The 22408-nt window shown below is 36.3% G+C and overlaps 1 protein-coding gene across 1 annotated transcript in view; it reads left to right on the plus strand.

Annotated features, from left to right (window-relative positions):
* Positions 1–21802, plus strand: part of sff (BRSK family serine/threonine-protein kinase sugar-free frosting) — a 58133-nt gene extending 36331 nt beyond the window's left edge. Inside the window, exons 6-13 of the mRNA XM_083120955.1 lie at positions 97–312; positions 1687–1886; positions 5389–5607; positions 9311–9591; positions 10033–10199; positions 12565–12751; positions 18607–18779; positions 19254–21802. Coding sequence (XP_082977081.1) covers positions 97–312; positions 1687–1886; positions 5389–5607; positions 9311–9591; positions 10033–10199; positions 12565–12751; positions 18607–18779; positions 19254–19442 — 1632 coding nt within the window. The 3' untranslated portion in view covers positions 19443–21802. The remainder of the gene's footprint in view (positions 1–96; positions 313–1686; positions 1887–5388; positions 5608–9310; positions 9592–10032; positions 10200–12564; positions 12752–18606; positions 18780–19253) is intronic.
* Positions 21803–22408: the final 606 nt, after the last annotated feature.

Raw genomic sequence — 22408 nt, forward strand, 5'->3', positions numbered from 1 at the left:
ATCTGTACTTTTTGGGGTTAGGTGGTAGACCAGTAACAGCTGAACCTCGCCCAGCAATAAAGTCAATACAATTCAATTTGTTGCATTTTGTTTCAGGGTGAAAAGTATGATGGTCGAAAAGCAGATGTGTGGTCTTGTGGAGTTATCCTTTATGCATTACTAGTAGGTGCTTTGCCTTTTGACGATGATAACTTAAGGCAGTTACTAGAAAAAGTGAAACGGGGAGTGTTCCACATTCCACATTTTGTCCCTCCAGATTGCCAGAACTTGCTAAGAGGCATGATTGAAGTAAACCCAGACAAAAGGCTGACAGTAAGTAACTGTATCACTTGGTTGAGGTTAAATTTAGCTGTGTTAAATGTAGGTATGTGTCACATGTAAAATCCAGGAGAAACACACCAGTAGCTTTCCTTATATTATTCTTATAAACACTAAAATTTAACTGGCAAAATCAATAATTTAAGTTTCAGTTTTATTTCAAGTCTTCAGTAATATAATGATGCATTTCTGTAAATAGTCTGCACAATTTTGTCATTTTGTTGTGTTCCCAGGTATATAAAATATAATGAATCTCATTATTTTCAATTTTAACACTTTCCTTTTTCTACGACAATGATCATCAGAATTTTATATAGTCATATATATTCAAGATTTACACTGAATGTTTGCCATTTTATTTTGGATTTGTAGACTATTCGTATCAGTAAATTTCATATTGGTACAAATATTATTGCCATATAGAGTCTCCTGAAAATCGTGTAAGCACAATTTGACTGCACATGCAGTGCCTATTTATTAACCCATTACATACCACTTATTAACAGATATTTTATATGTTTCTCATGTTAATATTATTGTTTGTTATATTGTTTATCATGATGATGGCTCATTACTTATGAGGTGTTCAGTTCACACACTGAGTTTGTACATTATAATTAATTTATTGTTGAAAGTTCATTGATGGTGTGTGAGATTTATTAACTTGATCCAAATGAAAACAAATATTATTTAAAATATTAAAGAAGAAAAAATAACAACCAGGTTAATAGAAACTGCTCAATTTCAACCCCTTCAAGATGGTATGCAGAGCATATGACAATATCTATCATAATTTAGATGTGCAAGTGCATTTTGAAACATCTCTCTTCATAAAACTTCTTTTCACTTTAATAGAGAATACATTATCATTTTTTTAGGTATTTAATAGGATGAAATGTTTCATTCTAATAATTATAAATGAAGGATCAACAAAACAAAACAAAATTGTTGATAATTTTACCCATCTATAAATACCCACATATCCATAAATAGCTTGTCATTTGGTGCAAAATTCTGCCAGTGTTGTCATTACCTTCATAGATGTAAACATAAAATTCATATGCTCTGGTTTTGCAAAGTACGTGTATTTTTCCAAAGTAAATCTCCATTACATAGATTAATTAAGGAGGTACATGAAGCATTCATGTTCTTCAACAAACATTTGCAATTTTATATTAATTATTGGTACGTGTACTTGAACAGTATTAGAAAAAAATTGCATTAGTTCATCCATATTATAAATGCAGTATGAACACACATAAAATGACAAATTGTCAAACAGCATTTGCATTCAGCTTCATTTCAAGGATATTTAGTATAAGCTATCATTACTCTATATTGTATAGTAAGGTACATGTTATTTTCCAGCTTGCGGACATTAACCGGCACCCATGGGTGACGGCAGGAGGGAAAGGGGAACTAGAACTGGAGCTTCCAATGATGGAAGTAGTTCAAACACACATTATTCCATCCATTGAGGCTATGGATCCCGATGTCCTCCAAGCCATTTCTAGTCTTGGATGTTTTAAAGACAGGGAGAGATTGATACAAGAATTGCTCAGTCCAAAGTAAGTTAAAATGTTTGAAAGAGAGACGGTGTTAGTAATGACTTGGTGTGCCTGTATATTTGTGTCGAGATCGAGGAATGGGCTTGATTTGTTCCTGTTCTGTCCTCGCATACATATTAATCCCTAAAATGTGATTACTTTCATCCTCAAGATAAGATTAGGACATTGTGAAATTAGGATGCAAAACTTAAGCAGAAGCATAGGTGGATGAAAGGTGATCTCCCCCTCGCCAGTGGTCAATTAATATAAGAGTAAGTACAAATTGTTGCCACCTTGTGTCTAAAAATAGTGATCCTCCTTCCAAATATCTAAAACTAAGTGTAAAACATGAAATAAAATAATAAATGATGATAGATCCTATCTGATTTCTAAAATTAATATGATGTCAAGGGGTACTGTGTTTGAATTCCAATCTGGACTTTGTGAGTGTCCCTTCATAAATTTCATCATATCATTCATCCTCATTGTCCTGATAGCCGAGAGTGGCAGAATAGCAACACAAAATAACAAAAATACACATTCAAGTTTCTAAATGTAATCCATCACCACTGCAAATGTCTAAAACTAAGGCAGAAATTTATTTCATTATAAAACATAAACTAAACGTAACATTTCAACCTTCTACCAAGGTCTTCTTCAGACTCTGCACCAAGTATAAATGTAACAAGGTACAAAACAGGACGATATATATATATATATATATATCGTCCTGTTTTGTACCTTGTTACATTTATACTTGGTGCAGAGTCTGAAGAAGACCTTGGTAGAAGCAGAGCGTATAGAAGGAATAGTGTGTGCACTCCCTGAGTTGCCGTGGTCCACCGCCTAGATGGCAGTGGTGACGTTTGAGACTGCGCGGAAGATGCTCGCGTTGCTTACATAGCTAACTACATGAGAAACAAAAATGCATGTTACTTACGTTTGGAGAAGAGCTCAGCAGCTGGATAGTTTGAAGAATTTCGGAGATGATTTTGCTGTCTTCGAGGCACTTAATTCCTTTCTTATCTCCTTGGTGCGGAAGAAAAATCGACATTTCAGATAGTGAAATACGAGTTTAGGTAGCGTACGCAGCACATGATCTTCACAGCATCGTAATTGCGAAGTTTTTACAGCAATTATATTTAAATTGTCCAAACACTCAAAAAATATATCCCCCCATAAACTATTAGCACATGATAATTTCTCTGCAACAACATCTTCCACTCGTAACAGCACATCATAAACACTTTTCGATGCATAGGTAAGGTATTTACAGCCGTCACCCGAACCATAGTCTTGGACAGGGTCGCCGACTTGTCAAAATTATTGGGGGGGGGGCTCTGGTCACTGAAATAAATTAATGAATGAATCACTCTCCCTTTTTTAAGTTTTGGCCTCAGTGTTCGGAATCTCATAAAAGCCCATGAATTTCTCAAAAATATCAATTTTAACAATACTCATAATTACATACTTAGTATATAATAATAAGTCATGTGTTTTGCTGTCTCTGGTCATAGCCCCCCCCAAAGTTGATGGTTTAGCGGTCTCAGCCCCCCAAAGTTGATGGTCTAGAACATTTCAAATGTGAATTTAAAGTTAAGTTCATGGGGCACAATTAAGCCCCATGGAGTCGGCGCCTATGGTCTTGGATTAGCGTAAGTGAGGCAGGTACGTTAGTTGGTTCCCCGTGCAGAAAAGTTGTACACAGTTTACAATGCGTCACTTTTGAAATATATCGCACTGTGTATCCTGCCAAATGATACACCAAGTATTCTTTACCAACACTTTGTTCATTTAAGTACGGTATGTTGCTTTCCCAGTCCGGTATTTGAATTTCATCTTCAACAATGGAAATTTTTTCCCTTATTTTATTTTCAGGTTGCTTCTTCACCGAAAGATTTTTATTTTCGGTTGCTCTTGCCAGAGTTTGCATTTCATTAACAAAAGACGTCAGAGGACACTGTATTCACAGTTTCCGCCCGAAAATAAAGCAAGTTTTGCTGGTACGTAAATTGATTGCACATATGTAAGTGCAGAAAATCCACAGTGGAGGGATGATCATCACAAGTGAACGACCGCAATATACCAAAATGGCGTTCTAGAGGATCTTGATTAAATTTTCCTGTCAAAACGTACTTGTAATTGTTCTTCCACAAATATTCGGACACTTCTAAAGTACTTTCTAAAGTCACTCTTAAGGACTCTAGCGTTTTTTTTCTGAAGCGAAGGAATTTCGATTATCTCTAAGGACAGCATTCCATTTTATTAAAGTTGTATGTGCTTCTGATCCTTTATATATTGCCTGTGCAGGAGTCATATCCAGATCTACAGCCGGGTACGAAACACGTAGGCATCTTGTAGTTTTCGCTCGCTGCTGTCTCAAACACAATAATAATGCGTTGAACACAACACAAACTAGTCACAACGGATCAATCACAAATCTAACGACACTAAACTGAATAACGTAACAACGTTGTCATTAATAAAAGTACACAATGTTATTCTAGCACAACAAAACACAACGCTCTACATAATGCGCGGCCGCACTGCAAGCAGAAGACGCTCGTCGCAAGCGAAGGTGCTGCCAGTGTTTCGGTGGGGCACCGCTCTATTCACTTGGCTTACGGGAAGAAACCGAAGTGCGCACACTTCCTCTTCTATACGCTCTGGTAGAAGGTTGAAACGTTACGTTTAGTTTGTTTTATAATAAAATAAATTTCTGCCTTGGTCAGCATATTGAGTTTTTCATATCATGGAAACAAGGCTTAATGGTGTTATAACTAAAACTAAGAATAACTAAATTGATTACCAAATTGTAAATGGTGATAGAGACCCTTATGATATATACTAAACTGATCAACCCTCCAAAAAGTAAGTTAACAAAATTGATGATACGAGTCCCCTTCCAGTGATGTCTAAAATAAAGCAATCACTTCTGCACTTTTCCGCTAATCATGACAATGAGGATTAGTGATGACAACTTCATCTTATCGCCATTAATCCTCATCTTCATGATCAGCCAGAAGTAGAAGAAAAATAAACTAAAAGAAAACAAATCAACACTAATTGTTAATCTGTCAGGAGGATGCAGGTACACACAATTGGAAAACCATTGTAGAATGCACAACATAATAAAACAAACATTAATATTTCATCAATAATTAACTGAATTACAAGTGTTATGATTTACCTTTTTTTACCTTTTCTGATAATGTGATAACATCAAAACATGAAAAGTGAGGCAATATATATATAATGGTACATGACATTAATAAAACTTTATGTAAGATTTTGAGCAGCAATATTTGCACAATACATGAAATAGCAATTTAATCTTGAAGATTGACAGTGATACCAGATTTAGCTATCCAATTACAATGATGTTGTAAGAGGAATACTAGGACATTACCTGATTACTTGTCATGTAATTATTGCAAGACAATGCCATAATTAATTAGTTTTAAAGGTTTGTTTTAAGTTTCTTGCATGTATATGCGAATTTATATATTTGTTTGTATTTCAGCCACAATACAGAAAAAGTAATTTACTATCTCCTACTTGAACGAAAACGAAGACGGCCGGCCTTTGAGGATGATACAGAAATCATCATCCGAAGTAGGTCAGAGTCATCTGATCCTCCTCGAAAACGCATTGATACATGCAAAGTGAATGGCACTGCAACATATCAATTTGGTCAAATTAGTGAAGGATCTCCCTTAACACCAAGAAGGCAACAGTTCAAGTGAGTTTGCATTTATTCACACATGCACACACACTTTTTTTTTTGTTTTTTTACTTCAAGTCTTTTTTTTTTAATAATTATATGGTATGTGTATCCTAGGGATGGACCAGCATGATGTTGTTAAAATTTATAAATGCTGTTAACAGATGGAAATTGTAGTTTTACAGGTGATGTAACTTCAAACAAGTGTTCTTGGGTAACTAGTTAGATTCAATCTTAACCTGGTTGGTAACCCGAGAATACTTGTTTGAACCATTAATATATATTGTACTGCTCTGATATAAATATGGAAATGTTGTGTTAAGAACCAGACTAGTTTATGTACGTACCAAGTGACTGCAATGTCTATTATTGTGAAAAAAATGAATCAATATGCTTAAATATCTGCAAAATAAGTGTATATGGATTATACCATTGTGTACATAAAAAATAAAACAAAATGACAAAAGTTTGCACTAAATTTCAAGTTATGTATACGTATTTATCAGATCTGTAAAATTATTAGTGTTTTACCGATGCTCCAATATGCTTATATATTAGCTGATCCTGATAGAATACTGATTAATTTATCCCATTACTAGAATTAAGTATGGGACAGTTTAATCAGTACCCTATGAATATCAGCCAATACAAGCAAATGATCATCAGTTTAGTGGTAAAATTACCAATACTTTTTTACGTATCCAATATATCCTCGAATAACCTATAATTTAGTGTAAATTTTTGTGCCATTTTGTTCTAATTTTTAGAGAAATATAATTCATATGTCCTAGTTTTGTAAAGTTAATGTCTAAATATGCACCTTATATTTAAAAGCAAAACACATTACAGTCACCTGTTATATACATTAATTAAGGAGGTTAAATAAACCATTCATCCTCTTCAAGAATCATTTGCAATTTTATATCAGGTCAGTGGTGAATTTTTATGTTGGTGCTTTATGGGTATCAGCCAAAATTTCACATTGGTCTGTCCCTAATACATATCACGTCATCTAGGAAAACATATGTAGTGACTTGCAATTTATGTGCACAAGCTTTATGGTGAAATTATATGTTTTAAGCTAATTTCTTTCAAGATATTTGAGTCCACCTTCATCAGGATTGGCCAGTGACGTGCGGTGACGTCGACACTTGGGGTAGCAGTCAGTGGCGTGCTCAAGGGGGGGGGGTGTGGGTCACACTCCTCCTCCCTTTAGGGCCAGTATTCCTACAAAAAAGAAGAATGTCAATAACAGGAAAAGATTGGAAAATTATGAATGAGTGCTAGAAAAAAGTACACGTAACCCCCACCCACATTCGAAAATAAGAAAACTATTTGATTTGACTCTAAGCCAGAGATCCTGGGTTCGAATCTCGGATTGGCCATTTGTGTTCTTTGTGTGTGTCCCTTCATCAATTTTGTCGTACCAAAGGTGGCGGAAAAGCGAAGTAAAATAAACCAAATTGAGCAATCAATCAATGATTTGATTTCATTTTTGTTACTTAGCGTCGCTTTTTTGTCACATTTGGTTAATTGCGAAGATACGATGAAATTGATGAAGGGACGAGCACAGGGAACGCCCATGCCTGGGTCGGGGTTCGAACCCGGAAATCCTGGTGTCGTAGCACGCTGTGATAACCACTCCCCCACGCTTGGTTGATTTGGTGACAGGTAACAAAACACAACATATTTTTTTGTAGTTTCTTCAATGATATTCATTTGACTTTTTGAGTTCTGAGATACATTTTTCATTCCAAATTATTTCATTATTCACTGCAACACATAGGACAAGAATGCGCACTCATCACGGGTTCGAATCCTGGCCTGGATTGTTCATATGAGGTCCCTTAACCAATTTCATCATATTATCACTCAATCCTCATTTTCGCGATAACCAAATGTAGCAGAAAAGCGAAGTAAAATAAACCAAACCAACAACAATATGAACACGCGTTCTCTTGCCCAAATAAATACATGCGTATTTATGACTGTTAGAGACCAAGAGTAGTATATTTAAATAAAACACTACTAAAACAAGAGTCAGAGAGAGCCTGAGCACATATTTGTAATTTAATCATTATATATTCCATATTTGAAAAAGAAAAAAAGAAAGAAAGCATAACATTATTGTCTGCACATAACACGTTCCCATTTCATAAATAATAGAACTACATCCCATATTATACATACGCACATATTGTACAACATGTAAAAGGTTGTGTAAATACAGAGAACATAAGTACTGCAGAAAATTTTACCCTGTGTTGTTTAGAGGATTTACAAAAAAATTATGAGAAACCAATCCCCTATCTGTCCTATAGGAGATAGACTGGGGGACCTGAAAGCACGGGCTTTCAACCATTGCAGCAGGGGGCGAGGGGACAAGAGAGGTAGAGGTATAAATCTTCCTTTTCCTTGGGCAGGCCGTTTGTACCTGGAAACTGGTCAGGCGGAAGAAGAGCGAGCTAGGGTATCCAGCCAGCTTTGCCCGCGGAGAACACCGATGGACAAGAAGCGCGTGGAAAAGACAGTGTTGCGTATGAGCTGTGGTGGCTTTAACAAGACAATAAATATTGTGATTTGAATATAATTCGAGATGTGAGATTGATTGATCTATCTCTGCTAGACTAGCTACTCCTCAGTGCACGTCACTGGGATTGGCATGCGAAAATTTTGAACGGGTGGGTAGAATGAATAGATAGGTTATATTTAAATCCACATTCACAAGCTTTTTGTAAATATGAAAGCCATATGAGATTAATATTATCATATAAATGCTGTGTATGTAAAAGTATGAGCTTGTTAGAGTGAAATGTCACTATATAAAATGAGTCTCTGAATATATTTCTTGGTAAAAAAATAAAAAATAAAGATCTCTCCATGCATTTCATCTTGCCATGAAGGCACATAAGGGTTGTGAAAAGTAGGACCTCACATATTCTCAATCTATAAGAGTTGAAGTTTTTTGGGGGGTGGGGTTGGGGGAGAAGATACTCTTGTGAGAAATGAAATATATTCATCCTCCTTTCCGATAAGCATAGTTAGAAGATGAAGAAGAAGAAAATGAAATTTAATCTGAACATATTTATTTGGCAAGTCAACCAAATTTAATTGCATTTGTATGAAAGCAGAGTGTCAATATACTTTCTATGAAAGTTATTCCCATTCCACCCAGAATAAATCAAACACCAAACCTCTAGATAAACTATTCTCATTCAGTGATGTTACCTTATTATATCATCATATTTGAACAGCTTGCACAATTCAAATCAGTTTGATTTTAAAAGAAATCAGTTCTTGACAAACATACATAAATTTGTATTGCATTTGAATTTTTGTATGTCGTACATCCATATGTATCAAGTGACAAAATGACAAAATGACAAAAAACAGAAATGAAATATCAAGTTGTTTTGGAGAAAGTGTGAGAATCTTAGCGTCATATGGTGTTGGTTTCAAAAGGGACCAGTTGGTATTTCAAGGCTAAATTCGAACATTGTGTACACAAGACTCCAGGGTTCAATATGTACAGTGAAACTTTGATTACTTTCAGGGGACTGACTAGATAACTTATAATGTGGGAAAATGTGAAGTCTGGAAAACATTTTACTTCACTAAGAAGTTAAAATGTAGAAAGTTGGTAGGTAATTCCAGGAACATAAAGTTGTGGGGTTCTGATGTATTTACAAATTTGATAGTAATTTGTTTTATTTTCTTCCAGAAATGTTTCCATATTGGATGGCACACGGCATCGTCGAACAGGAAGTCACTCTTCAAATCACTCCCCCCTCCACAGCAACAATACCACACCAACGGTTTCTCCTGTGCCCTCGCAGAAAGTGATCCACCGAGGACATGCTCCATCACATGTAAATAATGATGATACTCCAACACCAACGCCTCCCGGTTCTCCACATGCAGGTCATCACTGGCGAACGCGGCTCACCACCATAAAAAATAGTTTTCTTGGTTCACCGAGGTTTCACAGAAGAAAACTGCAGAGTGAGTACCATGACTATCACAGTGATGTTAGCCCCAGGCCTCTCCACATATATTCTTGAATAAATCAGAGTCTGGCAGGCTCAATCCGATGCTTTGAACGGGCTCCAGAGGGCACTAAGCAGGGCAACTTTAATTATGACCATATCGGTGTATCTGTTTAGAAGTAAAATTACCGATATTTTTACTTATTCAATGTGTCTACAAATAGTCTGTTATTTGCAAAATTCTTTTAAATTTTAGTAAGTTTTTATTAATAGAAACATATTACAATTCATATGCCCTAGTAAGCATCTAAATACACAGGCTCTATTTTTAAAGCAAAACCCATTAATGTTCCTAGGTATCAATCATCCGTACCATTATTTTATCTGTGTCTGATTTTTTTAGTTTGATTCCTTAGATTGTTTTAGTAATGAATTGAAATTATTTCATCCTTTCCAGCTTCTTCTGAAGAGGTTCACTTAACTCCCGAATCTTCTCCAGAGCTCACCAAGAAGTCATGGTTTGGCAGCCTTATGACAACAGAGAGGGATGAGACATTCACTATTCTAGTCAAAGGAAAGCCTTTAGCTAGTGTAAAGGCTGATCTCATTCATGCATTCCTGTCTGTAAGTATGAGCATTCTAAAGCTGTAATGCACATTACACACATAACTGACATTCACTTCAATCCATACACATATACTTCTGTTATATAATTTTTTTCTGATTCATATGTGTGAACAGAGAGCAAATGCAACCAGTCTGGGGCTGCTCATTGTTTTGATGTACTTTATATGCATCTTTATAAATGCAACAATTACGATTTTTCATTAATACGAGGGGATATCAGAAAGTAATTGAGTAAATTTTTTACAGCCAAACGGAAATGTATTCACAAAAACTGAAATATACATTTGGAAGTACATGTATTTCACCACCTTTCCACAAGATGGCAGGTGTATGAACCTCGTACATGCCGAGAGGCAGTTGTTTCAAAATGGCAGCTACGCTTGAGACATTCGACACAGTTGAGCTGGAGAGTATGATTCGGTTTCTGAAATCTATCATGAGTTCTGTGCAGTGTATGGTAACACGTGCATGACATTCACAAATATCTGTAACTGGTGTGCAAAGTTCAATGCAGGGCATGTAAATGTCTTCGATGAACCCCGTTCTGGACAGCCTCACATATCCCACACACAGAGCAATGTTGACACTGTGGAGGCATTGATTCAGGAGGACCGGCGGTCAACAATCCAAACAACAGCGGATGCAGTGGGCATTTCATATGGCAGGGCATACACCATCATCCATGAAGAACTTTGGTATTGCAAAGTGTCAGCGAGATGGGTCCCCATACAGCTCACACCACAGCATATGGAGGATCATATGGGATACAGTCTTGAGCATTTGCTTCGGTACCATAGGACTGGAAATGCATTCCTCGACCGCATTGTTACTGGGGACGAATTGTGAGATTTTCATTACACCCTTGAACGAAAACGACAGAGTATGGTATGGAAACACACAAACTCGCCCCCAACCAAAAAATTCAGGACAACCCCGTCTGCAGGAAAGGTTTTGCTTACTGTTTTCTGGGACAGCCAGGGTGTCATTCTTGCTGATTTTGGGGTAAAAGGAGCAACTGTAAATGCTGCTGCATATTGTGCCACACTGGATTGTCTATGAGCTGCTCTGCGCCATAAACGCCCAACAAAATCTCTGGAGGAGGTCATCATTCTCCATGACAATGCTCGTCCCCATATGGCTGCATCAGTGATGCAAAAAGTCAATTCCTGGCATTGGGAAATTTTCAAGCATCCAGCATACAGTCCAGACCTGGCCCCATCAGACTTTCACCTGTTCGGCCCACTTCAGCTGCGACACGGAAGTTGTGACAGTCGTGCATCGTTGGTTACACGTTTACTCGAACGATTTCTACCGCATGGGCATCAAAAAATTGGTGTCACAGTGGAACAAATTTATAAATGTGAATGGATGTTATGTGGAAAAGTAGAGTAATATTCAACCTTCAAAATGTATATTTCAGTTTTTGTGAATACATTTTCGTTTGGCTGTAAAAGATTTACTCAGTTACTTTTTGATATCCCCTCGTATTAAGGTCTCCCGATGGCATAGTGGTAACATGATTATCACCTTGCAATCAAAGTATTCCAGGTGGAGGCACATTGCACATTGTTCATATCCCACTTTAAACTAGATCCAGTCCCGATTAACCTATCTGTGCATACAATCGACTTGGAAACAACAATTCATTCATTAATATTAAGATACCTTTTTTAATTTCACCCCTTCTAAATCCTCCATGTCTTCCTAAATTGTCTCTCCTCTTCAAATCTTCCCACAGATCCTCCTAAATTATTTCCATACCTTACACATATATTTCTAAATTATGTTCATCCTCCCATATATTTTATAAAGCTTCTTAAATGTTATCTTTCTCCAAATCTCCACACACATTTTTTTTATTTTTAAATAGCCTTCCATATTCGCCATAGATCTTTCTAAATACCCCCAAATCATTCTTAGATCTCTGTAAATCAAAGTCCTCCATACATCTTTCTGAATACTGTTCCACTGAAGTCTTCCATATTTCAGAATTTTATATTTCATATTCCCTTTCCCAACTCTCATAGATCTTCTTTAATTCTGTCCCCTTCTCAAATCCTTGACAGGCTTTACCAAATTTTCTCAATAGTCCTTCCTATCTTCTTACTCTTTTCAAATCTTCTATATATACCTTTATACTATGCACGTACAGTCAGGAAAAATTGCCGTTGTAAGGAACTTATTGAAAACACTGGAATTCCTAAAAAGTACACCCTAACCTAAAAAGCACTGTGCATCGTGTATTGCTTCTCCAATTTGCCTTCTCTGCCAAAAACCAATATAAATTATGGTCATTTTATGGTGGAATCCAGTGATTCCATTAAAAATTCTGAAATCTAAATATCTTGTAATTCATTTGCAGATAGCTGAGCTAAGTCATAGCGTATCTAGTCCAATGTCTTTCCGTGTGGAGTACAAACGTGGTACCACAGCACCTGCCATGTTCCAACGACAAGTGCGTTTCCAAGTAGACATTTCTCCAGTTTCAAAACCTGAAGGAGACGATGGCAAGGAGTATCTGTATGCTATTACCTTCACCTTATTATCAGGTAAGATTCAGATTTCAATGAGTTTTATTTTTTTTCATGGATCTGAGCTCATAACACATTGAACTGATACCAATGCTTGAACATTGTAGCAACTTTAATTATTGAGAGTACAGTGAAACCTCATTAATCCGGATTAATGGGGGGATAAGTTGACCGGTTTAAACAAAAGTCCAGATTAACTGAAATAACCTAAAAGAACAGTAGCAGGGTGGCAACAGATCTGGAAAACCGGGAAAAGTCAGGGAATTTGAGAGATGAGAAAGAGTCAGGGAAATGTCAGAGAATTTTGTCTTTATTGATTATTATTATTATTATTATTTTTTTTTGATGCGATGCAATGAATGTGCTAGGTGTTTGCTTTGAAAGATGTCATTATGTAGCTCGTCATGGGAACAGGAAATCTTCTTGCTGAATCTCGACCTCAACTTTTAGGCCCCTTTTATGCACAACACAACCACAGCGCCAGAACAGAAACCAGTGATGAGGGGAGGGAGAGAGAGAAAAATATCCGGGGCAGAAAAATTTGATAAGCCTCTAAATATCACATGGATAATGCATTGAATTATCATTTTTGTTGTCTGTATGGAAGTAGTAAGGGAAGAGAACGGTCAACAGAAGGAGGGCAGGTGGGGGTTGGAAAGGGGCATTACCACTGTAGCACTGTCCGATAGTTGTTGGATGTCGTAGCATGGCATTTTGTCGGACATTCTGAAGGAATGTTGAAACAAAAAGGGTGCTATGCAACCCTGTAATTTGTTGAATGTTGTGGTACAGCATTTGTTGCATGAACATTTAGGCTCCATTGATGCATAAAATGTTCACTACAACGTGCGACAAAAATTGCATGCATGGCATTCTTATGGGATTGATTTTTGTTGGATGTCTTCGGACTGCAACATCTGACAAAAATTCCATGCATAAACAGAGCCTTGTACATCCGAGTTTGTCTGGTGTGATACAACATTTCATTCAACAAACTTTTTGGCTTCTTATATGCATGCAATCTTTGTCGAACATAGCATTCAATACTTGTCATTCTGCGACATCCGACAAAAATCACACGCATAGCACTCTCATGAATCTGATGTTTCTTGGATGTTCCAGTATGACATTTTTTGTTGTTTACGATGTTTGTCAGATACAAGATCCAACAAAAATGGAGCCTTCATCTGCTGCATCACTGCAAATATGCTGCTGCAATTTTATTAATCTTCTGGCTCACTTAATCTTATTCAATGTAGAAAAGCGTATGAAGATTTTCTTTCATCATCGAGGCATAATACTGGTTTTGCACAGGTTAGCATTAATTTACAATGACATGGAACTGTAATTCCATGTCAAGAATAATCCAACAAATTGGGATATATATGTTGAATAATGTCACGAAGAAGTAAAACAGAAATCTGCATTGGTAAACGTCATATAAATGCATGATGCTCCCAACCTCAAGTTTTCTGCAACACTCGTATTGCAATTCACGCCCTCCCCCCCCCCCCCCCTGTCTGTTTAAACTCGTGGAATGTCCAATGCTATGAAATAAAATTATAATATGAAATACGTAAATATTTTAATATAATTACTCGAATCATTCAATCCTAAAAGCTTTTCACTTTCTTCAGTATAATTGATGTTTCTCAGCCAGACCTACTAAATTTTCACATTTAAATCTACTGATTTATACGAGGGGCAACCAGAAAGTAAGTTCCAATTAGTAGGGACCTTGATTTTTTGCAAACGCGATAATAGTGAAAAATGTCAATTTCTGCGAAGTAGTGTTTATGAATTGCAGTGATGTGTGGACACATTTTTCACCCGTTTGAAATAGCGAAATAACGAGAACTTGGCATAAAATGTGAATTGTTTGCATTTTTCACTAATTTTAAAAATGTGCTTAAATAACATGAAATACCTCGAAATCCAACGTTCTTGTCTTTTTTAGGCTTAAGGAAACAAAATGTGCCATATTTGTGTATCTAGAACACACAAGTTTTCCAACATTTTATCCAAAGAAAACTATAATGCATGTTGTACGTGGAATAATTTAAAACTGTCACATAATACTGCTCAGTAACCATGGTATGCAGGGGCACTTCATGTTGGTAGACCATTCTACGGATGTCGAAGAAAGAAATCACCATTACCTTATTCACCGACGGAAGAGCTTTGGCTTTCTTTGGCGTCTGAGAACTGGGTGATTTCGAGACTGTGCTCGCCTGTTTGCTTTCGGGATTGTAGTGGTGAAGCCAACTCTCGTCACCAGTTATGATGGAATTCAGGTAGGCCTTGCCATGCTCTGCTACCAGACGCTGAAGCTCCTGATACACCTCCACTCTCACCTGCTTCTGTTCAGGCTTTAGCAATCTCGGCACCCATCTTGCACATATGCGTCTCATGTGCAAGCAATCATGCAGAATGGTGAACGCACTACCATCCGAAATGTGTAACACATCCGCCAGTTCATCTGTTGTTATTCGGCGATCTTCCCGAACAATGACGGCAGCTGTATTAACCTTGATCTCGTTCACTGCGGTGGCCAGAGCGCCCGGACCGTCCTGCTTTGTGGTCGAAACACGACCCTCCTTAAACTGTTTGAACCTTCGAAATGTGGTTGATTGTGGAAGGACATCTTCACCGTATGCCTGCTGCAACATTTCGTAAGCTTCCGTGGCCGATTTCTGCATACGGAAGCAAAATTTCAAAGCCGCGTACTGCTCCTCACGAACAGACTCCATTTTCGGTATGCGACGTCTGACCATTTGTGTTTTGTTTGCACAGTGTTGCCAGATGCATGCGCATACACACTTGCAATTTTATCTGCTGATTCCATGAGACACGTTCTTCTCGCGCAAATTTGTTTCACCGCTGCATGTTCATTGTGTGATATCAAACAAATCATTCTCACTCTTTTTAGACTAGCCCTCGTATAATAACGAGAAAGGCTAAAGAGATTGAAAAAATACAAAATTCCTTTTTGCTTCAATTGCTTCACTCTAATCTCATTTAGTCATAACTTTAAAAATAATAAAATATATTACTGAAAAAGCTGCATTTGAAAAAATCCCGTAATTCCTCCCTAGCTTGTGAATAGTAATATTTTTTTCCAAATTCACTATTTTGCAGTTTGAATGCAAATTGGAAAGAAATGAAGTCAATTTCGTGGAAACTAATATAGGTACTTAATACACCTGGATCTGTATGACATCCTTATTTCCATTTGCAAAAACATGAATTTTGTTTATAATTGTCAGGGAAAAATCTAAATTTTGTCCTGGAAAACCTGGAAAAGTCAGGGAATTTCATTTCTGCTTGTCTGTAGCCACCCTGAGTAGAAAGTGCATTAAAACTCCATTTATAGCAACAAAACACGTTTATGATGGTGTATTTAAAGGGCATAGGCCTAAATACACTATACAGTACAAAGTCTGCAGGAAACTGAATTTCATCAGTGGTTGACTGCCTTTTCTTTGGGAAGTTCTCTTGTTGACTTCAAGCCAAATTTGAAACCTTGCATTTTTCTTTTTTTTGCCTGTCCGGATTAAGCGAAGTCTGGGTTATCGGGGTTCAGATTAACGAGGTTTTACTGTAATTGTAAATTAAGGCTGTCAGTACCAATGCTGATGTATCGCTATTGTTCGACATTAGTGTATTGGTATCAGAAAGTATCGATTTGAATATAATCACCAATACTGGCTGATAATTTTCTGTAGTCTAGATAATTTTATTATGTTGTAAATCATGCAAAAATTTTCAGCAATATTTTGTAGCAAAAATTAATTACATACAGTAATTAGATAATTGTAAAACATAATTTTAAATGTCCAAACTTCAGTATCTGAATTGTTGGGAATTGGTGAGAGTATCAACATTGGTTCAGAGTTGTATCAGTTGAGTCCTGTTGTACATGTTAGCAAATAAACATTTTATTTCAACTATCGGCCAATACAGGCACATCAGTGTATCAGTTTATTGGTGGTTATTTATCAATGTAATATTGTTACATTAGACAATAGGTGATAGACACGGCCTTGGAATGCAACAACACATGGCATCTGTCTGGTTGACATTCTCGTCTTTTCACTGACATATTCCACCATACCTATCACCTATTGCCTAATATAACAATATTCCAAACTTTGGTAAATTTCTCGTATCAGACAAACGGCTGAAATTTGCTAGTTCATTTAATTTGAATATTGGTACCTACGTATTCTGCATTGAGAATTATTGCTGAATGTGGCATTTCGCTTATTTCACGGAAATAAGCTCTATTTGCGACATATCGAGTAAGTTTTCTTCGTTTATTTTTGCCTTCGGTAACACGCAAAATGGCGGTCACAGTTTCACTACCGTACTCGGCATGCAGTGTTTCCACCCCACTGCACCCAAAAATATCTATGTAGCCCCACAAACCATTGACGCATAGCCCCACGAACCATTTCCGGTAAGGTTAGGTTAGGTAGGGTCACTATAGGTTACAATAGTTAAAAAATGGTTTCGAAAAAAATATGCGTAGCCCCACACACCATTCTCGCATAGCCCCACAAACCATTAACGCATAGCCCCACGAACCATTGACACATAGCCCCACGAAAAATTGACACATAGCCCCACAAACCATTTGCGGAAACGTACCTTCTTCAGTTACAAAAACGCGTGTTTGGAAACACTGACCGGGATTACGTCATCACACACAGGCTACATCCACCTGGAAGAAATGGATGCAAGAGCTTTCGTGCATCGGTCACACATTTATTTTGAAAAATAGATGATTTACCGGCAAAATTCAATGAACGATGCGAGAAAACACTTCCCCAAACTTCCACAAGTATAAAGAAACTGCTTTCGGTAAGTTATTTCTCCTGTAAATTTGAAGAAATCCGTTTGTCCGATACGAGAAATTTACCCAAACTTTTTGTGAGGAGTGTATTATTGGTTATAGTTATATACCTGGTTATGCACATTAATTAGCGAGGTAAAAGAACCATTCAGGTTCTTTGTGTATGGATCGGTAGATTATGAATTATTCATAACATGAATACAGAAAACTAAAATGTCTGCCATCTAATCACAAAATTCACTTTTGGCGCAAAATGAACGAAACTTGAGCATTTTGCATAATTTACAGGATATTTCTTCCACCTCTAAAGTATTAATTAGCATTCTGGAGAACTCATGGAATTCAGTGTTTCAGTTTGATTCAATATTTTCTGATAACAACCAAATAGCCATATCTACTAGAGTATTGCATGGGACCACTTTTGCTCTAATTGTTTGAGTCTCCTGCTCTTGCGGGAATACAATTGAATATCATTTTAATGTGATCATAATTTTAGAAACATATATTGTAAAATCTGCTGGTGGTTTCAGCCCACAATCATCTACTTCATTTTCATATATCACTGTGCATTGCTAAGATAGACTAAACTACATTTTAACATGAAAGTGATGACTGTTCACTAAAGTTTCGATTTCACTGTGTCTTTCCCTTCATGGTCCATATTTGATGGCCCACTTCAACAGAAAATTGACGGTTATACTTGTGCTACCAGGCTTCAAGTGTATACGGCTCGTTTTGCCCAGTCCTTGTTCAAAATCAGTTTTCAAACAGTAGTGATGTTCTTTAAAGTGAAACCATGTGTATGACAAACAATATGAGTAAGTTTGGTTAAAATATCTATGGTAATATGTAGAAAATTGAATTGTTAGAAAAATATTGCTTAGTATTCTTCCTTGATTGGTTCTGTTAATCTAAATTAATGATAATTATGTTAATATACTATTGAGAGCACAGATGTAAAACTTGTACAGTTTTATTGTAGTCATTTAATAAATACTCTTATCGATTATTTCTCCAGGAAATATACGACGGTTCAGGCGAGTATGTGAACATATACAGTCTCAAGTGTGTAGCCGTCGACCCCCAGCCTCACCTCGTGCCGCCCGAAAGTTTACCACAGAACTCAGCGAGAGCTCAAGTTGTGGATCCGATACCTCAGACCGGCTCTCTCCATATCCAGGGACAAGACAGGTTTGTCGTTATTCTGTATTAGGAATATTTTTTTTGTGATTGTTTTGAGAGAAATGTACCTCTAGTGTCTGAAAATTGTAGACATACAAGATCTATGGCTCGTAGACATACAAGATCTATGGCTCATTGTACAATTTCAGAAATCCCTAGTGCATTCCAGAAGGCATAAATTGCATCACATTTCTTTGAAAATCTTATGTAATGCTACACTGAAAGTTGTGATAACAATTGAAATTTAAAAATTTATCCGATATATTTGTTGTTCATGTATTTACTATCATTAGTGGTATGCAGGATCTAGAAAAGTTAGTACCAGGATTGGGAAAATAATTTCCCATCCTGATTCCAACTTCGGAAAATTATTTCCCAACTTTTTGGGATCCCGAACTATTGGGAAATTGGAAATTATCATGTTTAAAAGTGGTTAATTCTTGATATATTGTATAATAATGAAATTTCAAATACCTTTTTCAGGTGGAATCAGACATCGAGAGTGACACGTCAGTGTTTGATGTAAAGTCGCCAACGAGAGATACTCGTGAAACTACTACCGAGTGCAATGCAAGTCCTGCGGCACCCTCTTGTACTCAAGCAGAGACAGTGAACACTAGTGAAAAAATTTCATCTGAAAACTGTACTTCTACATCAAGTTCAGTGGCATGAAATTGATCTTGTTGTACAGTAACTGTTAAGTATATTGTACATTGTGTTAAATTTTACCTCTATCTCTCTACAAGTCTTTTTTACACTGTTGGAAACAGTACTGAAAAGAAATGTTATTAATACAGTTACCGTGACGTAACTGTTCAACGTTATGCATAGCAAGTTTTTGGTTTGAGTATTTTTGTTTACTGACTCTTGACTACATTTTATGCCGTTCGTAGCAGTTTTTTGTGGCATGTTTGGAACCAAGAAAACCAAAGATGTGATCTGTGTATGTGTGGAACTGAGACTTGTTTCTAGTATGAATCAAGTGAAGAGTTTGTTACTAGATATATATCACTACCCTTCCAGTGTATGAAGTGAAAAGACAATTTGCTTGTGTAGATGAACATAAATGCAGTGGGTTGAAACCATTTTTTTTTAATGAGTTCATTCAAAATAAGATCTCCTCGCTTAGATCATTCTTCTGATCCATATGAGATTATTTTACAATATTATATACTCATTTTCAGGAAGTGGATGACAACTGAATCAACAACAAATGTAATTTAAGTCTGATGAATATTTACAAAGGGAAAAAACTAACTTACAAGTATGTCATCTGTTGCTGATAGGAAATTAACTGCCTGTTTAAACAACACTCTGCCATAGCCATGGGAGATTTGATCAATTAAGCTCCTGCATTGCTAGAGTACCTGCTTTTATTAGTGCCGTTAGAAGAAGTAGAGCTACTCTTAGAAATCAAGCACTGGTTCTGCATAAACCGTGATTCTCAACCTACAGGCAGTGAATAGGCCAATTCGTAATGTGCAATTTTTGTACTAGTCATTCCGACATAAATCATTATAACCTGTTATAGCCTGTACTGTACTTACATCCAATCGGATATGAGATGTACATTTTATGGGCATTTTTTTGTATGTATGATAATTTTAATCATTCCTGTTAAGTTGAAAAGAAAAGCATTTCTAGCGTGAAATGTAGTGGATGTTAATGGTATTATTGTGTAAAGAACAAAACAAACAACAAAAAAAGAACTTTGTTTCATCAAATGAGTTGTACAATGGTGTAAAAAAAACAGCGCGAAGTGCCGAGGATCCATATTGAAGTGATGTATTTTTTGCTCTGTGATATTAGTTATTTTTGCCTAATTAACTGAACATATATGGTGTTGTTTTGTGATAAGGAATATGTACAGCCAGAAAAAGACCTTTTTTGCTCCAGACTCCTGGGAGCCAAGTACCCTCAGGTAGAAAACCCACATGTGCAAGATAATTGCACCCATGTAATGTGCATAACATCTGATGTGTAATTAATTCAAATCATTCCATTCAGCCTTTTATTTGCAATAAAGCTTTTTTTACATAAACAAATAAATGATTGATGGCAACACTTTTAAAATATCATTCCATATATATATATATATCAGTATATATACACACACACTAATATGCTATTTTGCACAAGTTTCTTTCATAAACGTGAAATGCAGCATATAATTAAATTTTTCAGGTATAATGTTTTGTTCCAAATTACAAAAGAAATTAATGATATCTGATAACAATGTTGGTTTTATAGCAAATGTATATGACATGGTAAAACTAACAGAATCATTAGTTTATAAACAGTATATAGTGTATATCTGGATATATAAATCATAAATAATCAAAACGAATGTGAACAAGAAAATTGTGGTTTTTCATGAGTGGTGCCATCTATGAATTGTAGCTGCCTTAGAAGGTATCATTCATTTACTATACCACTGGGTGAGCAGAAACTTAAATATTTAGCAAGTGTATTTCTGAATTGTAACACAGGAAGATCATTTTTTTAAAAAGAAAGTAATATTTAAAAAAGCAACATCAGCAACATGTTAAAATGTTAACAGATGTCATTATCCTTGTACTTAAAGACTTGTAGAATTGTGAAGAAGAAAGAAAAAAGATTGTAATTATGCAAATGTGATCACTTAGTAATGTGTCCTTGTGTACATAAATATGAACAGCTGCTCTTTTTTATTGTGATAAATCTATTTTCAAGCTTCAGAATTGCAAGATCTGATCACATGCTTAATTACATCAGAGCTTTGGTTGCCATTTAATTTGGGCTATGTTCAAAAATGAGACTAATTTAATGCTAAGCAACGTATGTAATAGTTGTTTAGATCTTCTGCGAAACCTCTGGCAACTAAATTTTCAAGACACGTCCACAGAACATTGATGTTGTAGGAGTTACCTCATAATAATCCTAACAATCACTTTTTTTGTTATATTTTACATAAGGCTTTCACTTTGAAACATGTGCATATAGGATTATAGAAGTGCCAATGTTTTCAAATGTACATATATAAAGAAGTGATTGTCAAATTGTAGTTCTTTATTCAGTATGCACCATGATTTTTTTTCTATTGTATCATATGCAGAAATAGTGACTGTGAAGAGGTAGCAGCGTAAAGAGTGTCAAGTCGAATTCATTTAGATTATACATAAGGCTTGGCATAAGAATTACAACGAACATGGGCATTCATGCAACTGGATTTTGTTTTGTTGTCCCTAATTGTTTTTTTTAAACAAAATTCCATCTTCCCTCAACATCTTTGCTCCCCCATGATCTTAAAGCTGAAGAGCACCCAGCAGAACATAAGCCTACGACAATCTCAAATATATATATTTTACAGAAATCTATTTCAAGCAGATATAGATTTTCAGAATTTGAAAGCCTAGACGTTAAGGATATGGAAATGTGTGTTCAAGTTCTGCATTGTAGGAATCCCACAGAACCACAGTCTACCTGACCCCCTTTTTTTTTTTCTTTTTGGAGGAAATTTGGAATATGTGCAGTGCTTGAAGTGGAACGAATGTGGGGGGGATGCTATCCGCCAGGTAAGAAATTTTCATGAAGCATCCCCCCAGCTAGGACAATTTCCATAGGCATCCCCCACCTACTGCATTGTTTCCATGTTGAAT

This window comes from Lepisma saccharinum, chromosome 4 (genome assembly GCF_977018435.1).
Source record: "Lepisma saccharinum chromosome 4, izLepSacc3.1, whole genome shotgun sequence".
NCBI classification, from domain to species: domain Eukaryota; kingdom Metazoa; phylum Arthropoda; class Insecta; order Zygentoma; family Lepismatidae; genus Lepisma; species Lepisma saccharinum.